Source organism: Melanostigma gelatinosum, assembly GCF_949748355.1.
Source record: "Melanostigma gelatinosum genome assembly, chromosome: 12".
NCBI classification, from domain to species: Eukaryota; Metazoa; Chordata; class Actinopteri; order Perciformes; family Zoarcidae; genus Melanostigma; species Melanostigma gelatinosum.
The window spans coordinates 21,458,695-21,477,975 of NC_136645.1; the positions used below are offsets into that span (position 1 = coordinate 21,458,695).

Here is a 19,281-nt window from a genome sequence, read left to right on the forward strand (position 1 = left end):
GTGAGAGATGCATGTTGCTGAGCAGATTCTTTGCAGAGTAAAGTGCCTGGGGTTTGGGGGTCATTTTGTCTCCTTGGAGAGCGGGACTGTGGGAGCTGTGAGGGTTCTCAATAGACAAGAGGATTATGGAAATCAAAGCTGGGAGATTAGCTAATGGGAATATAATGGCCACCGGATTGCCTGCTTTCAGCTGGGCCATGCAAATGAAGCGGCAATAGCCAGCGGCGGAGGACGAGGATGGATCGATCCGTACGGGCAGAGTGCCGGCCGGTAAATAGGATCGGTGATGCCACTCGGGCATACGTGTGCACGTGCACACGCAGGCAGCCAGCGGGCAGGAGGGAACTTTCAGCGGGAGGCAGGCGGCTCAAGTGGGAAAACCGGAGATATCGCCAGCCCCCCCCCCAGCTCCCTCTCTCACTGATGTCAACAGGCAGCATGTGATCCTCCCCGACGCCTGGCTCTCATCCCCACACTGACGCAACACCCCCCCCCCCTCCATCAAATATCTATTCATCCCGCCTTGGCCCCAAAAACAGAGCGAGACGTCCTTGTAGACAATCGATAGTGCCGCTCCCGGGACGATCAAGTATTACGACAGCATTCGGATACACTAAGTAGTTTATTCTCCTACACTCTCGTGCACGATCTGACATCCACTGTTTAGGATGTGCGGGTATTAACCTTCTTCGGGGCGCGCGAGGTGGAGTGGGTGTCGTAAAAAAAAAAAAAAAAGCCCATCGACTGGGACACACAGCGGCCGTCATCATCAAACTAAATGGAACGTCGCCTCTCTTGTGTATATATATCTATATCTATATATATATCTATATATATCTATATATATCTATATCTATATATATCTATATATCTATATATATCTATAGATCTATATCTATATATATCTATAGATCTATATCTATATATATCTATATATATCTATATATATATATATATATATATATATATATATATATATATATATATATATATATATATATATATATATATATATATATATATATATATATATATATATATATATATATATATATATATATATATATATATATATATATATATATATATCTCAGAATCTCAGATCTCAGAATACCAATTTTGAGCGTGTCAGAGAAAATTTCAATTCCAGGTGAGACTCCGGCTCCACGCGCCTGGCCTCTCCCCTCTCCACCCCTCGCTCATTTCCATTCCCCACCCGCCTCGGCCATTCATCAGGACCCCGGGCAGAGGACACCTCCCGCCTGCTCACAAATGCATGGAGCAGGCAATAAAATTAACCTTGTGGCAATTGTTTTCCCACCCGTTTGATGGCCCCTGTCAGCTCATCAGTTACAGCGGGGAAGGAATAAAAAAAAGAAGAAAAAAAGTCAAGCTCAGATGTGCAAAAAAATAATAATTATGCCCGGGGTTGGGGTTGGGGAGGTGTTTGCGGCGAACGGAGCCCGAGCTAATACCAGATTATGGAGTCCAAACCCAATCGATCAGCGTTGAGAGAGTTGCCGAAAAAAACAGAGAAGATGGGCTGCTTGTTTGATTTTACGTCCGGGAACTATGAAGAGCGTCGAGAGCTTTAGCTTGGTGGTTGTTACCAAAAGACTGCTGAGCAACAAGGCGGGTGGTGATGTTTTTATACTTTGAGCTAGCCCGCCATCCCTGACACGGCCCCCTTTCCCCCGGGCGGGGAGGGACAAGACGGAGGAGGTCAAGAAGGGAGGAGGGGAGGGGGATAAAAAATCCTTCAGAGGGTGTTTATTTGCTCTCAACACCACCTAAGCGATCAATATTTTTAATTTGGGTCCGAGTTATTATTTTTCACATCACTGCGCCGGGGAGCAGAGTAAAGTGGCTCATATTTTAGCGCTAAAAAGATCGATATGACAGCCTCACCTTCACTCTGCCCCCGCGGTGGCTGCTGGTGGGTGGGGGGGGGGGGGGGCACATCATAATGGACGGTGGTGAGGTACACCCGACCCGCCTCGTGCAAGAATCACATCATTATCTGTGGCTGGAGACCCCCCCCCCCCCCACACACACACACACACACAAAAGTGGTAAACACTTTATCAGAGCACCGTTTATGAGTGTGTATGCGTGTTTGTGCGCGTGAGAGCAGCTCACTCCAGGCAGGGCAGAGGTTCGCCTCACCCCCCGCAATAAATGCGTCAATTCCTCCACCTCTTTCCACAATCTGTTAATTATATCTACATTTCCAGTCCAAAATATTTTCACACAGGGAAGTCTCTCTCTCTCTCTCTCTCTCTCTCTCTCTCTCTCATAACTCACATCTGATGGCAGATTCATTGATTGTCGCTCGACCCCCCGTGTCCCGAGTGTGTGTGTTTCAACGTGCACTCTCAGCGTCAGTGTTTATTCATCTTTGTCACATATATATATATATATATACACATACATGTACATATATATACATGTACATATATATACATATGTGTGTGTGTGTGTGTGTGTGTGTGTGTGTGTGTGTGTGTGTGTGTGTGTGCACTTACGTCTGCCCCAGAGTATGAGTGATGGCCGCTGAGAGTTATGGTCCGGCCATATTACCACGCTGACATCTACTCCGTTCAAGTGGCCTCGGTCGGTGCCGTACTTCTCACCATATTGAAATAAGAGCTCTCTTGGATTTAGTTCGCAATATTTTAACCTGCTTGTGTGGCTGCTACACGGAGCTGAGAGGAAGAGGATGAAGAGGAGGAGGGCTGCTCTTACTAGTTAACCTCTGTGTGTAAAACCAACGCGCTGTACACAGAGACCCCTCCTCTATGACCCCACTTTCTCCGGTAAGTACATAATCCCGACGTGCAACCTGGTTTTGTTTCATCATAAAAACACGGAAGAGGGAGGTGATATAGGACGCAGTTAAAACAAATAAATAATATATCTATATTTATGTTTAAAATAAAATGGGACAAATGCAAGTGACGCACATTTCGGGGGCGTGCCGTAAACACACTCCTGCTGAGGCCCTGTCGGCACAGAGGGACACTAAGTGTTCATAAATCCGTGGCCGAAGCAGCGAGAGCCACTGATGATTGCATTACGCCGCGTGTCTTTTAACAACTTTTCCTAAATATCTGAGCCCGTGAGCTGACTCTAAATTAAAAGGTACATTCATTGAGTCAGGAACAGCTCATCTGTTGATTTGTGACTTGCACTCGATTCTGAAAAAAAGCACAATGAGTGGAAAACACAACGTATAGACTCATACAAAAACAATCGCTCCCAATCATCCCTCGTGACATCACTCGAAGTGTGTGGCGGCGTTTCATTTTGCAGTGTTCAGGACGTTTCTGGGCGTCAACCTCTATTAAAAAAACGTAGCGACCAGGTTCCAGAACGTAAGAACGCATCGGAGAGGAAGCTACGAAGAACAACCAATAAAGAATCTTGCTTTAAAACGGATTTTAAATGTCCTGTAAACCACCTCAAATCCCCGTGTGTCAAACAACCTCCTCGGCTCCTGTAACGCTCGATGTTGCTAACATGGCGTCTAACAAGCAGGCGGCCGTATCCTGTCGACTGGTGCTATGTGATCCTGAATCATTCCTGCCGACACAGGGCGGATGTAGCAGTGTAGTGCCCAGGATTGAGGAAGAGTTGACGAACATGGCTCCCCGCTGCAGAGAGAGAGGAGCCATGACGTGCGATGTTGGACGACTAGAACGCCGAGTCGAATGTCACGATTACGTCACCAGAGTAAAGCGTGTTCAGCGACACAATGAGATTACAATATGCACTTTATTTTCATATCTTTTTTATGGCAAGTGCATTTCACTTCAGTGTGTTCTCTGCCGAGTGACTAAACCAATGTGCAAAACTAATTATTACCTTTTGAAGTAGTTTTGATGCAATTTGTCGGCTGAGTTATTGTGTTGTATTGTATGGTGATACATCGTACGGTGAAGTGCTTGACAAATCACAGCCCCAAATACAGCAAGGCGAAACATTAAGTGTGGGCCGGGGAGGGGGGGGGGGGGGGGGGGGGCGTGGCTTTTGGTGTCACTGCGCCGGGGGAGGAGGGGCCGTCTTTGAACGTTGAAATGTCTTTGCATCTTAACCGCTATTGTTCTTATGTCATTAGTTAATTACCATTTCCATGTCGCGCCATCCCACTCGATATTACAAGACGCTGCTATTTATAAAACAAGCAACTTCTGGTGACACATCACAAAGTTACAACATTCCATGTGCTCCTGCTTTCTTTAAACTAGCATACATCTATGGGGGGGGGGTTTACAAATAGTGCTCAAACAGCAGGAGAATGAAATGAAATGCTAAACGTCTTAACTTTATCCTGATGAACAGCGTTCTCCCTCATGTGTCAGGCCTTCTCCGAGGGAGCGGCTCATTGAAATGTTTGCAATGTGAACAACAGCCATATGCATAAAATCTGTTTTTATCTCACCAGGCTCCTTGTAAAGATCTAGTTGTGTGTTTGGGGCCTTTTCGGGCTTCCTTCTCTAAATATCTGATATTCTCAGAGGAACTCGTTTCCTTCAGAAAACACCGGCCTCGGTGGGAACTCCTCTTACGCAGAGATTCGCTTTAGACTGTCGCCGTCTTTCCATCAGACGACTCTTCCCAGCTGCCGCGAGTGTACGCTCCATCGTGAGACGCCCCCCCCCCCCCCACGGACAGCTCGCTCTGAACTTCCACCGTCTGTTGTTTCGGATCCGTGACGCAAATCGCTCGGGACAAAGTGCCTGCATTCTATACACCGCCGTCCCTCGGCGTGAAAGCGGTTTGCAAACACGCACATGCGTGTGTACACACAAGCACGGCGGTAAGAAGGAGACGGCGGTGTCCCGTCAAAGCCACGGAGGCTGATTTATCCTCTGCCGCCGCTCTCGCTGCTGTCCTGCAGACCACAGACATGAGGGATGCCTTTAACTTCCAACCGAGAGGGCCGCTGTGTGTCACTGTCTCTGTGTGTGTGTGTGTGTGTGTGTGTGTGTGTGTGTGGATGGCTTGATTCGACCGCGTGACAGCAGTGTGGTGGGTGTGTATTCGCGGGCCTTTTTTTTACGCCATGTCAGGAAGCGGCAGCGTCACGGCGCACGTCGCTCCTGCGGCTCCGGGGGGCCCCGCGATGAATAATAATGGCCGAGAACATGTGGATTGGGAGTTGGGCTATCAGGGCGGGCCTTCCTAATTGACATTTTACCTGCTGTATACCTTAACGGGGCTGTAAAACACCAGGACCCGGGGCTCAGCCGCAGGGGCGACGTGTCAGTCAAAGCTCTTCCCACTGCCGGCCTTCCTCTGGGAGAATGAGGAGGAGGAGAGAGGAGGAGAGAGAGAGGAGGGGAGAGAGAGAGGAGGCCGGCCTGGACTCCTCATCGCTCACATTCAGCGCCGAGGTGTTGCATGTGTGCCGTTTCTTGACATCAGGACGTTGATGGGGTTTCATTTGGGTAAATTAAGATGCAGTCAGGAATACTGCTCCTTCAGGCCTCCACACTGGCTTTTATCTTTCTGCATTTTGGGTTTTGGCAGGAAATCGGTCTGTGCAAAATGTTTTTGCTCAACAAATGACCCTAAAGTTGATTTCAGAGCCACCTTCCGGGATAAATAAATGTTCCAGCCGGTTCTAAAACCTCAAAAGCTGAACGGGGATCAGGTTTATGCATTTCTACGGTACTTGAAATTTGCCATAACGCCATTAAAAGACACCAAAGTCCATTTGTTAAATAGATAATTGTGTTTTCAACATTTCTCCAGATCTCAGCACAGTTCCACTCCCACTGGTTCCATGTTATTTATGTATCCATTATCTATTTATTCATCCATTTATGTATTATTTTCATATTTCTCTTTCCATCTTCTTCTACTCAATACTGTCATTTTTTTGCAATCTCTCCCTTCTACATCTTTCACACTGAAAACCGATCCATCAACACACACATACACACACACACACACACACACAGAGAACTGAGTCCTTCTTTGTGTTTGTTGGTTTGTTTTTAGGGTCAGATGTTTTATGTGCTTGTTTTTATGCAGATCACTTGTTGAAAACAAAAAAACCTAAATAAATAAGATTTGAGCAGTTAGAGCACCAACTAATGACTATTAACATCACCAAATATGCTGAATATTTTCTCGATACATCTTTTGGACCATAAAATGAAACAGCTACCACAATTTCCAAAATGAAGCCCAAAATGAGATTCAAATTGCTTGTTTTGTCCAAACAGATTCAAGGACTCATCGCAGAAGCCGAAGAAAGCCAGCAGCAGATATTCACACCTGAGACGCTGGAACCGGTGAATCGCTTTAAAAAGTTGCTGCTCAAGTTTCCTGTGGATCGCTTTAAATCGATCAACTTCCCCCCCCCCCCCCCCACCGACTGCAATCACAGCCGTAAACAGAAGCCTTCCATTCATTGACAAATGAACGTCATCAATCACGTCCCTCTCTTCCACTGACACAGAGCTGCAGTTCAAACACTCGTGTATACACTCGCTACATTGCTGCGCAGAAAACTCTCCCTACTTACATTATCTGAGAATTGACAGGCGGGGGGGGGGACAACAAACAATTATCCCCAGAGCACAGTCGGGGGGGGGAGATTGACAAAAGCAAATACGGGTGATGTCACCAGAGCTAAATGGCAAGCCCTGTGTGAGAGTCTATTGGTGTTTACTGTTCTCCGGGGTTTCAGCATCATAGAAATCACATTTCAGAGACGCACGCGCTGCCGTCTCCATCCCAATGAAATAAAAAACAGAAGGTTAATCTGTAGACAAACACCATTAAATAAACCTCTCGCGGTGCCGGGGATATTAGGGGCACTTATGTGAAGCGGCAGATGATTATTTTATTTTGCCCCCCTCCCCCCCCCCCCTCAAAAGGCCAGCGTTTGTAATATTCTTTTGAAAAGAGCAAGTACGACTCGGCGGTGGCTGTGATTTATGAGCGTTTGCGGCGGCGCAGCGTGGCGGAGAACCGAGGAGGCGCTGAGCAACTCCCCCCCCCCCGTGTGTTATTACTGTGGAGGTTTTTTCTTTTTTTTAAACCACATAATCTCCTGGGAAAGCAGACACGATGGCGTGATAAACCTGTAGTCTGTCAATTAAGCGTCAGACATGAAACTTGTTTCCTCTAGAGCGCTGGCTGATACAGGACAGAGATGAAGAAGCTCTGCTGCTGTCTGAGTGTCTGGCTCCACCGAGTGGCCAAACACGAGACATGCACACGAGACATGTCAGCGAGGTTTAACTCCTCACACAGCCATGCGTCAGTTAAATAGAAGACGCAGACACAAATATATAAAGATGGTGTAATAATGTGAATATATCAGAAGACAGTGGGACCATAAGCACCACTTCATAACTTTTGTTATGTCATTCAGCATGAAAAAAGCAATTCAAAAAAGGAGTGATCGGCGAAAGAAATGCGGCTAATTGACTGAGACTTTTCTTTCTATTGCTAAGGCCAGTGTGTGTGTATCCTGTGTATCCATTACTCTGATGATTACCTTCACTGTATTCACACTAAAGCTAACGCTAAGGAACCCAATGATTTGCTAATAAGCCGTGATAATCAACAAGTAAAGCAGTCCCACATTTAAAAAGTTTCAACCAAAGCTCTGACGGCCACATTGTTGAGTGTCTGCTGCCACCTAGTGGCCATCTGCTGTTACTACAGACTGAGAGAAATAGCGCAGGTATGTGAAGCTGGGTTCAAGTCTCTCTGTGCACAATAGAGTAGATCCCGTGAAGTATTTATACATGAACTCTTTCTGTGCATCAACGTCAGCTGCAGGTCTGCAGCTCATGAGTTTGTAGTCCGTCTTAGTTCACGCCGACTTCTAGAAATGAGCTCATTCCAAACCGCTCAACGTTTTCTTTGGCCGTTTTTTCACGCGCAAAGTTTGCCATTTCAACCACGAGCTAAAATCACAATGTGGCGTGCTAATTTAAGAGCTGCGATCACAAAATGACTCCTGTGATGACGCATGCCACTGACAGAGAAGTGGGGGTCCGTCACGGCTGAAAGTACGACTTAGCGTAAAAGTTTAAGAGTAGAAATATGACTTTAGAAGTCCGACTTTAGAACAATGTTTAAAGCCTGCTGTCTGTGTCCCACCTTCTAAGAGAATACGGTGGTTTTTCATGTTATTCTAAATGTATTAAATGTGTGTAAAGCACACATGCGTGCACATCTCCCCTCGGATGTGAAGGCACCACCAACGAATCAGACGGCGCTTACCGTGAAATGCTCCTGGGACTTGTAGTTCTCGTCGAGGTAGACGCGGGCTCTGCTGTACTCCCTCATGGCGTCACTGGACAGCAGCTCTCTGATGGACAGAGCGCACGCGCACACACACACACACACACACACACACACACACACACACACACACACACATATATATATATATATATATATCAGGAAATGTCCAATAGATCTGAAAGCACCTTCCAGTTGAACCACATTTAGAATATCCTGGATATATCACTACAGGTAAGAAAAAAAGAAATAGGTATCCGCATGAAATCGTATGTTTATATATGCAAATGAGGCGTTATCTTATCAAATATGTGATAATTTGCACACATTTCAAAACCTGAACATTGGATGAAGCCAGGTTCAAAATTCTTGTTTCACTTAGTTGACATATTAGAGTCAAAGGTTTTTACAGAGAGGACTTTGGATCTTTGCATCACTCCATAAATCACAAATTACCGTTAACAGCGATTAAACAGGAACAAAATGTTGTATGAATCAGGCTACGAATGCTATATGAACAAACCCCTCTGTGCTCACCTTCAGGAGATAGATAGGAACGAAATTTGAAAGTTCGGTGATGTAAGTGCTGCTGGCTCAGAGTCTGAGAAAAAAGTATTTTGAGAAAACACCTTTAAAGATATGGATTGTAAAATTAGATCCATTTCAAGACACTCCAGGTGAATCGGGTGAACTGTTGTAACTAATAGATATAACCATGAAACTTCCCCAGTTGACTCCAATTAATCTATGTATTGGTATATCGGTAAATGGACTGTACTTGTATGGCGCTTTTCTAGTCTCCTGCTTCAACACTACATGTCAACATTCACCCATTCATACAGTGATGACAGGAGCTACCATGCAAGGGGCCACCTGCCCATCAGGACTAACTAACATTCATACCACTTCAGTCTTAGTATGGACTAGCGGAGCCGGGGATCGAACCACCGATGCTGTGATTGAAGGACGACCCTGCTCTACCACTGAGCCACAGTCGCCTTGTTTTATCCATTTTTTCTGAAATGCTGTGTTTAAATATGCAAATTAGACATCTTCTAATGGTAACTTTTGGTAAATGTCTTAAATACACATATTAAAAAATATATAATGTAATAAAATTAATTGAAACACCTAAAGGTGTATTGTGGATGTTTTCTTTCCACTAGTCTGAAAGAAGACATGTTACAGAGGCAAAATACCCCCATAATAGACCGGTGCATGAAAAGCAGTGTTTTTGCTTGTCGTGTCTGCCTGTGACGTACATACGTGATGCGACCAGTGGGGGGAGCAGTCCGCCGGGTTTTAAACTACCCCTGCCTGGTCCACATGGAGGGGGGGGGGGGGGGGTGTTTCCTCATCTACTTACCATTACAATCACAACAATTAGGCACCGCCAGCGCAATACTTACTTGACAAAACAGTCCACGTGGGACATGGAGGCCTCGTAGTTCTTCCCGCCCACCTCCTGGCAGTGCACCGCCAAGAAGTGCGGCTTGTGCGACTGTACCGTCTGTAATGGAAGAGAGGGGGGGACACACAGACACATACATAGGTTAAAAAGAGCCTAACAGTGCTACTCTACTTTTATTGTACAGTGCAAGTGCAGCCACAGCAGCTGAGAATGACGCTAGGGCAAGCCCGTGTGCTCATAATACACAAACCTCAGGCCATTCGGTCGAGGGTGAAACCTAAACGAGCGCGGCCCCTGGGCCCCGACAACTCAACTCTGTGACATGCTACCGTATTTACACAAGACAAAGTGCCTCGCTAATGTAGGCATACATATATAGCGAGCTTGTACCGCGAGTCGGCCCCCTTCTTCCATCCACCAGAGAAGGGGGGGGGGGGGGGGGGGGGGGCGTGTACAGTGTGCGTGTACAGTGCGCGTGTACAGTGTGCGTGTACAGCGGCGTGCTCGCGCTGAACACATCGCTCCCGATACCGCGGAAATATGTCATGACGCGGTTATTAGAATGTGGGCAAATACAGGCTGTTGTAGAGGAGTAAAAACAAAGATGCTGGCGTGAGTCACGTGACCTGGCCTCGCCCTCCTTCAGCCTTTTCCCCCTCGCGCGCGCAGCGAAGGTGTTTGTGAGCACCCTGTCAGAGGTGTTTGGGGCGGCTGACCTCTAATGGAAAAATCAATACCGCGGAGTGATTTACAGCACTCACGAGCACTCACACAGGAGGCCGGGCCCGCGTGGACGGTAGGCAGAGAGCGACGCATACATCAATGTCACGAGGGGGAGGAGGGGGTGGGGCGACAAATGGTCCCAGGGCCCGAGTGGAGCACCCAGTTACTCGGGCACCTCCACCTCGGCCGCTGCATTGCGCTCACATGCCCAATCAAATAAAAAGTAATGTATGGCAATAACACTATGGATTTTCCATCAACCTATGGCTTGTCACTTAGCCCGGCGACCCAAAGAGCCGGGACCTACAGCGGCTCAAACTTGGGAGAGATTAGTGGACCTATCAACTCACAGTGGAAAAGGTCACTCTCAAGGAGCCTGCAACTAATGTCAGACATGAGTGGGACACGTGTGTGTGTGTGTGTGTGTGCTTGCGTGTGTGTGCTTGCGTGTGTGTGTGTGAACGCCTGCGTTAATCGTCTGCATTCTATTTATCTTTCCAGGCTGTAAATTCAGGGCTACGTTGGCAAACAGACAGCATGCAGGAGGTAAATTTCATTAGTAGAATGGCCAGTGCTATCAGCCCAAATCCAAACAGCATCAACCGGTGACCTTACTTCACTCTGGCAAAGAGCAAGCCCGGTGACCAGTGTCCAATTAAAACCGGCACCACTGTGAACAAGAGATTCTGTTGACTTTTTCAGTCGCGCAGGGACCGAAATATTGACATGCCAAATATCGGATCCATAAAGCGTGATTTTACGACGGGCGACAACAGTAGTGGCCTCTCTAAACAGCCCTCAGACTGGGAGAGTTGCCATGGCAGTGCTAATGAAAGAAAAGAAAAAAAGCCTGTCTGGTCATGCTGACATGACGAACAGAGTGAGTGCTGCCATATGGGACCGTCTCTCAACCTCACCAGGATGCCAGACGCTGTTTCAGATGGAGATGCGTCCTCTCATCCACCCTCTCTCTCTCTCTCTCTCTCTCCCTCTCTCCACCATGACCTGATTCTTAACATTTGAGATTCCAAGGAAGGAGTTATGTCTCCTGGTTACGTATCATCATGTTGTGGTTTTATTGCCGATCAGAGAGAAGGCCAGGTGACACGTCATGCGAAATAACAAATAAACGTAAACACAAACTGTATCATTCCTCAAACTAGAAAAGGCTCATTTGTGAATAAACTGTAAGTGTGCTCGCCGCTGAAAATGTTATGAAGTTGTACTCTGAGTGGAAGCCAATGATGAAAAAAAACAATTCAAGGAGTGTTAGAAGTGTAGCGGTGTAAGTTGAAGTGCCAACTAAAGTGTAAGCATCAGTTGAAGTGAAGTGCTGAAAGGAGTTGAAGTGTCAGTCTAAGTGTACGTGATAAATGAACCAGGAAGTTTCAGTAAAAGGGAATTCCTGAAGAAATTAGTGACAGATTAAGCGCACAAACAAACAAGATATCAGTTGAAGTGTGAGGCGAGGTTTAAACACTGAAAGCAGTCGTAACGTAGTTAATAGTGTAAAACAAGTGATGGTTGTTACCTGGAGGAGATGAAGTTTTTGTAATGTTCAAAGCTGAAGACCTGACAGGGTTTGAAGTGTCAGTCAAAGTGTGACGGGGAGTCTAATGGATCTAATCGAAATCGTATTGTGATTGAGATATCAGCAAATATGGTGTCGTTGTCCAAAGAATCAATAGTTTTGTATCGTGATGAAACTTGTGATTTAAACCCGATTGAAAAGAAAGCAATGAATGCAGTTGAAGTGTCAGCTGATGTGTGAAAGGGAAAAGCAGTCGAACTGTCTGTTGATGTGTAAGTGGTGAAAGTAGTTGCAAAGTCAGTGAAGAGCAGGAGATGCACGCACTTGAGTTGTCAGTTGAAAAGTAAGTGATGAATACAGTTGAAGTGTCCGTTAACGTGCAAGTAAAAGTGGTTGAAATATCAGTTCAAGTGGAAGCACTAGGGCTGGGCGATAAATCGATTTAATCGATTAATTCGAATGTGTGCTTTAAGGCGATGTGTTTTATTGAAAATCGAGAAAATCGCCCCCACCCCTCCCCCCCGTTGGGTTCCCGTAGTAGAGTGCGCGCGCATTGTTTACAAACTAAAACAATGGCGGCCAGCAGCTTCACTGCTGGCCGCCGCCGCCGCCACCTCACAACAACAACCCAGCATTTTGGAGACATTCACCAACTGTACTCCGCATGAGAAGAAGAGTGCCCGGTGGAAAGCCATCACGGATGCAGTCGCGATGTATATCGCAAAAGATATGGTGCCCATATACACCGTGGAAAAGCCGGGGTTTATTCACCGTCTCAAAGCTTTGGACCCCAGGTACGTGCTACCAAGCCGTAAACATTTTTCTGACGTTGCCTTGCCTCGGCTGTACAATAGTACACGCCAAAGGATCTCTGCGGAGCTGGAGGGGATGTCATTCTACTCCGCAACAACTGACCTGTGGTCCAGCAGGTTGACCCAGACACCGATCCACTTGACTGGTGGAAGCGTCACCAACTTAACTTTCCAAGGCTAAGTACTTTAGCAAAGAAATACCTCTCTGTGCCAGCTACAAGTGCCCCCTCTGAGAGGCTTTTCAGTGTGTGGGGGGGGGCATTGTTACATGCCACCGTGCATGCCTGAAGCCAGAGGTAGTAGACAGGCTTGTCTTCCTGGCAAAAAATATTTAGAAAAAACATGCACTACTGTTTAATACTGTTGGTTATGTTGTGAATGCACTTGATTTTGTTTACATGCACTTATTTACTGTGCAAAATATGTTATGTTGATGTTAGATCAGATGTTGCACTTTTGAAAATGTGAATGTTAAAGGGTCACATACATTTTATTTCATGCTGTGTTTGTATCAGTGTATTCAGTTAGAAAAGCTTACTGTAAAAAGTTACATTTGCACAGTTGTTTACAATGGAAGGCTACTATTTAATGCCATTTAATGTTATGTTTAATTTAATTTTATATTTAAATGATTCAGGCAAACAAAAGAGTGACCAAATACTTTTTGTATACTACAGGCACCTTTCTACAATGTTCAGGTTTTGTTTGCACTTTATTTTTATCAACCTACTTGGGAAAATCATCACAAAATAAAAGAAAAAATTGTTTTCAACAGCTTCTGTCATCTGCAAAAAATTTTGGGGGAAAAAAATCGATTTAAATCGTGAATCGGATTTTTTGTAAAAAAATCGGAGATTTTTTTTTAGGCCATATCGCCCAGCCCTAGGAAGCACTGAAGACAAATGAGTAAAATTAAGGCTTTCCGTAGAATTTCCACCCAAATGCATGCTGGAGAGTGTTCTAACAAGCCAACAATGTTTCTAAAGAACTCCATTTGATGAGCTCAGTGAATGATCACGAATGCATTGTGTTTCTGAAATGCTGCCATAACTAAAGACCACATATTAACAGAACTTTCTCACTGTGTAAGACAAACAGTTTGTTTCTTTATGCTGATAATTGATATTTCAAGTCCTGTTAACTTATATAGAATATAATGTGTTTTTACAGTCCGTTTCATCTTTATCTTAAACTAGTTTGGGACTGTGCCCCAGATACCTTCTAGTACACAGAGAGGGTATTTGAAGAGGACTAATCAGGAGGTCCTGAGTCGTATTTGGAGGTGGGAAATAATCGCAGGGATGAGAGGAGTTTGTGAGCGGACGTACAGTAAAGATTTGTGGGACTTCGGGATTTCACTGGCCTGTGACGGTCCAGAGAAGTTTCCAATGCAAATTGGCTGTGGGATTATTCAATTAAGTGCAGTGCAATGCAAAGCGCCGTTTATACTGCAGCAGCAAGGCCGGATTCCCATTCAACCCAGGCTATTGCGCACATGCGGAGCAGGCAAATGGCCCTGCTTTGCTTATGTGTAAATGACTGGGGTATCCTGAGACCGGGGATTTGATCGGATTTACTGGCAGGAGAAGTAATGCAAAGAGAAACGAGGTGCAAAGGCTGATGAAAAAGGAGACCTACATTTACAAATATCTTGGTGCACATCTAAAAAAAACAAACGCAGCACCTGCCAAAGACTGCAGGCTGATCAGAACAGAATAAAAGAGTTGAGCACGGTTATCTGGTTTTGCAGTATAGCCGGTACAAACACGCCAATGGACTGTGACCAAGGTGTGTCGTAGAAATAAATAATCTGTATTTGCTTTAAGGAATTCCCTGAGGCTGCAGACTTAGCTGGAGCAGCCGCTGACGTACGGACACGTGCAGGCACCGACTCGTTCAAAGCGATTCGCAGCAGTCGCACCTCCGCGAGAGCCAGTTTCACAGCTCTTATTGTTAATATTTCCCAGGATGCTGCTGTGGAACTTCGGGATGATTCGCTTTGACGCATTAAACGAAAAAAGAAAAAGGAGGGAAAGATCTTTCCTTACAAGCCAGTTAAGTCTGCAAGAGTTGAGCCTGAATGCACACGGTTGCTGTGGAGCAGTGACGCGCGCAGCAGTGCTACAGTGTGCACATCAATTGTTCTTAATTGTTTCCCTCCTGTGTGATAAGATAGGCGCTGATTCGATTTACCGGGTGTGAGACCAAACTTTTTTTCTGTGTGAATCGGCCTTTGGATTGTTGCCAGGTCAACTGAAAGCAGAAGCCGTGACACCGTACTGAATTAAAACAAACAATGCGCTCCTATTTTTCCAGCGAGACACAAATCACCGCTCTGAAAGAGTTCCCGACCGGAGGGGACAACAGTGAGTGTATTGTGCGAGCGGAGGGCGGCGCGGCCGACTGTTGTGGTTCTTCTCCGGTCGACGGCCCTGGTCGGAGTTCAGAGTCTGACGCCTCGTTCCGTGACGTCAGCAGCGCGGAGCTGGCATGAGGCTACAGGCCTGCCTGGTTTGCTCAGGGGCACACCTCTCCTCCTCACGCATGCTTTTCTTTCCCCTCTTTCTCACACACACACACACACACACACACACACACACACACACACACACACACACACACACACACACACACACACACACACACACACACACACACACACACACACACACACACACACACACACACACACACACGAGTGGCCTGGCAATAGACATGTATTGGCTCGCCAGCGTCGGCAGTAATTACACAGAAGAGTGAAGCGAAGTAGACGGAGACCTGCAGCTGAGCAGATGTTTGCTCGTCTGTGTCTTCTGACTTCCGTGACCAGCTGTAGGTTCTCAAATGAGGTGAAAAACCTTTCGGCATAATCAGGCCCTTTTGTGATTTAGATTAGTTGTTGTGAGACTAAGTGGGAGATAAAAAAAAGGAATGTTCCAAACCAGTTTTAGAGATCGCTATCGGAGCCAATCGAGGGAGATTTGTTTGGTTTTATTGGTTGGACCGAGTCTAAAGCAACTCAGATTTGTTTGAAGTTACCAATCAGCATGCCAAATGTGTGTCTTGCTCGTGGTTAGGACAAGATGACCTGCGGAGAAACATTCCTCTCTCTACTGTAGAAGACACTATGGGACAAAATACAGAACTAATAATAATAAATTGTGATTTAAGCCCCATGGAGTAACTCCCTACGTTACTCCATGGCTCTGCAGATGTGATACATCGGGTCACGACTGGAATCGGACAGTAATGTTCAGGACTACCCGTCGCTGTACGTTTTGACAGTGTGGTCATTCGCCAGCCATGACAGTAAGACTAGCTAATGCTAGCTGGACCCCTCTCCTTTCTCCAACGTGGGACAAACAACGCAATACTGAGTGTGCAGGAGTGCGACTCGGCAGATGTTGAAATGTAACATGAACGGGAAAAAATATGATGTCTAGTCTGAATCGGCGCCAACGTTGGCGAGCAAGGCTAACTGTCTTCCACTTTCTGGTGCTTCAGCACATAGAGTTGAGTTTAAACCATGACTTTGAGTATTTTTCTTCATTAATATAATGTGTGACATTGGTAATGTAACACAGTTATGTAGGTTGGGCTTTTTAAAAATGTGTGGCCTTGATGTTTAGCTAGTTTAACAGTTTCCCCAGTCTGTTTTGCCCGCAAACATTTAGGTGGACCTATTTAATCTGTCGTGCTTTTGATAAAAGCTATTTAATGTAGAAGTATAAACTATTGGTTCATTCTTAATGTGACCGCAATATTCGTTTTATTTTAGATTGTGTCTGTCCGTCCACACCCCCACCTTCTGTCAGTCAGTCAGATTGCCTCCACTTGTATGTGGTAACATTGTTTTAATCACAGCTATTTAAGTGTCGGCATGTTTGTGATGTTTAAACCCAATGTTAAAGCTTGTGTATCTTATCTTCAAATAAATGCTCTATCTTTTTATCAAAATTATGGGTGATGTCTTTTATTCAATTCAATTCAATTTATTTTTGTATAGCCCAAAATCACAAATTACAAATTTGCCTCAGAGGGCTTTATCAGTCAATTTAACTTTTAAATGTAAGTTAAAACCAATTTGGAATTTAAATACTCTTAACTTGAAATGGCAAGTTGTATTCACGTGGTTACGTTATTTTAACTTGAAACTCTGAGCTACAATAACGCAGAAATGCGTGTTGGTTTGACTAGGTAAGGAATGTTTTATTGACCCGATAATGTAAAACAATTCTTTGTTTTAACTCGCCGTACCAAGTTCAAACAAGTGAAAAAAAGTTCATTCAACTTTGACAACTTAAACAGTAATGTTGAGACAACTAGAACATTGCAGTAAAATCAACTTAATGAACTTTAATTTCAAAGTTGAATCAAAGGCAGTGTTCAAGCTGAGTTGACATGCATTTTCAAGGCATCAGGTGAACGTTCATTTGCAAGTTTAACTGACTTGAAATGTCTTATGCTGTGTTCACACCACACGCGTTGATTTTTTGACGTGCGTCGAGATTACATACAAAGTCTATGCACAGACGCGATGAGACTGGCGCGCCGCAATTTTGCGCAAAAATAGCCTAGCACCGATCCATCAGAGCTCCATTGAGAAGACAAGTAGCCTACAAATCGGCATCATTACGTAGTTATTTCGGAGTCCCTTTTTGTCGGTTTATTGCCGTTGAATCACAGCCAAATCAGTTTATATTGTGTTCCTACAGCTGTAGTAAACAGCGACCTGTGGCTTGCTAGACACAGTGAATACAGCTCGATACAATCCACGGAGCTCCTCTGAACAACATTATGAACCAGACGTGACGGTGTTCGGCATTCCGACGTTTGAGGGACTTCCACAACACGTACAAAGCAGCAATTGTCCTTATTCCTTTCACGGTTGATAGCGGAAAGAAATGGCGGCCAGGTGAACAGCTTCCAGTCGATAAACCACGCCCCCTCTCCGGCGCTGTGCGATTTTGCGGCGTTCGGTGTGAACACGACGGCGGCGCGTTGGATGCGATTTTGCGGCGCGTCAAAAAATCTACGCGTTTGGTGTGAACGCAGCATTACAGCGTACCACTGTTGCAGAAACAGCGGGTGAATCATCTTGTTAAGAAGAAGTGAAGATTCTTTACTTTTATGTGTAACAATGCTCAAATAACGGCACTAAGAGCCAATGGGAGCACCAAAATAAAAGACTCTTCATGTAGGATTGATGCGACCTGCCTGCATTTACACAGACATTGAGCGCACTGAAATATCACACTTCTCTGCATTGAAAAGCTCCAGCCTTTATATAAGAAACACTTAAACAAGTGTGTTTGCTCACAGAAACACATTTCCTCCACAAAAAAAAAAAAAAAACTGACTACATTATGAATGGATTGTAGAGAAACAGGATAACGTAACACCTAGAAATAGAACCCCTCTCTGTCAGAGTGAATCCAAGTCCTCTGGATGTTTATACAGCGCATCCTTACCTCACTGGTACCGTGTAATGTATACCAGCTATGCCCACGGAAGTGTTATTTTTATGTCATTGCATTACCTTTCACTGAACACTTCCCCTTCTGCAGTTCTTACTACACTGCACAGCTATAAATTCATTCGCCAATAAGCTCCCATGTTCGGTGGGTGTGGTGTCACTGGAAAATGAATGTCTGGGTCACATGCAGTTACTCCAGGATACTTGATCACGGTGAGGCTGCAGCTGGAACAAGTGCTGTAAGTCAAACAGCTTCCTGATGAGGAAATCACCCCAAGCGCTTTGTTTTAGAGTGAAAATGATGGATTTATACTGCCTTTCGGGAAAAAAATGAAAAAACTGACTTGGTGTAGTTGACCGCATGTGAACCTCAAGTGGGATCCTGGTCCCGTTTGGCCTGCCGAGACATGGGCGCTACATCATCAGGCTACAGACATTCATGGCTCTAATGCCCCTTGCTTGGCACTGGCACGCCGCTATCACTGACACACAAATCAATATGGGGCTATTTAGCCTGACAGCAGCGCTGAGTAACGCTCTGAGGATTGCTCGTCCACGCTGATGAATTCGGGGAAACAGCTAATTTCATTCCGTCTCTCCTTGGGTGTCTTGTTTTGTATGAATTCAGGCTTTCCTTTTTGTGTCATTCCCCTCTGTTCATTTCTAAAGTGCTGCCACGTTTGACTTTGACTGGTGAGGTGACATTGGTGGACTGACATTTGAATTCTTCTCACTTTCTGTGTCAGGAAATGAAAACTACAATAACACTTTTGTGAAGACTTTTTTCTTTTTTTTTCGAAAGGGGACAAAATCGTTCAAACAGCGCTTCAGGCCTCTGGGCGGTTATTTCCTAATGCAGCGGTTGAGTGACATTTGCTGGAGAATGTTACAGTCCTGGAGCCTAAAAACACTGAGGACTTGTTATTTGGCCCTTTTTCAACAAGCACACTTAGCATTAGCACATTTAGCATTTACAACATATGCTACTATGTTCCTATTACACTCGGGGAAAGTGGAACCTAGCAAGCTAAGTTAGCCTAGTTAGCTCAGGAAGTCG

At 45.3% G+C, this 19,281-nt stretch overlaps 1 protein-coding gene across 1 annotated transcript in view; it reads right to left on the reverse strand.

Annotated features, from left to right (window-relative positions):
* inpp5a (inositol polyphosphate-5-phosphatase A) overlaps window positions 1–19,281 on the reverse strand; it is a 138,581-nt gene that overhangs the window by 79,765 nt on the left and 39,535 nt on the right. Inside the window, exons 3-4 of the mRNA XM_079280649.1 lie at window positions 9,681–9,781; window positions 8,251–8,338 (exon numbers count right to left, since the gene is read on the reverse strand). Of these exons, the coding sequence (XP_079136775.1) occupies window positions 8,251–8,338; window positions 9,681–9,781 (189 nt within the window). The remainder of the gene's footprint in view (window positions 1–8,250; window positions 8,339–9,680; window positions 9,782–19,281) is intronic.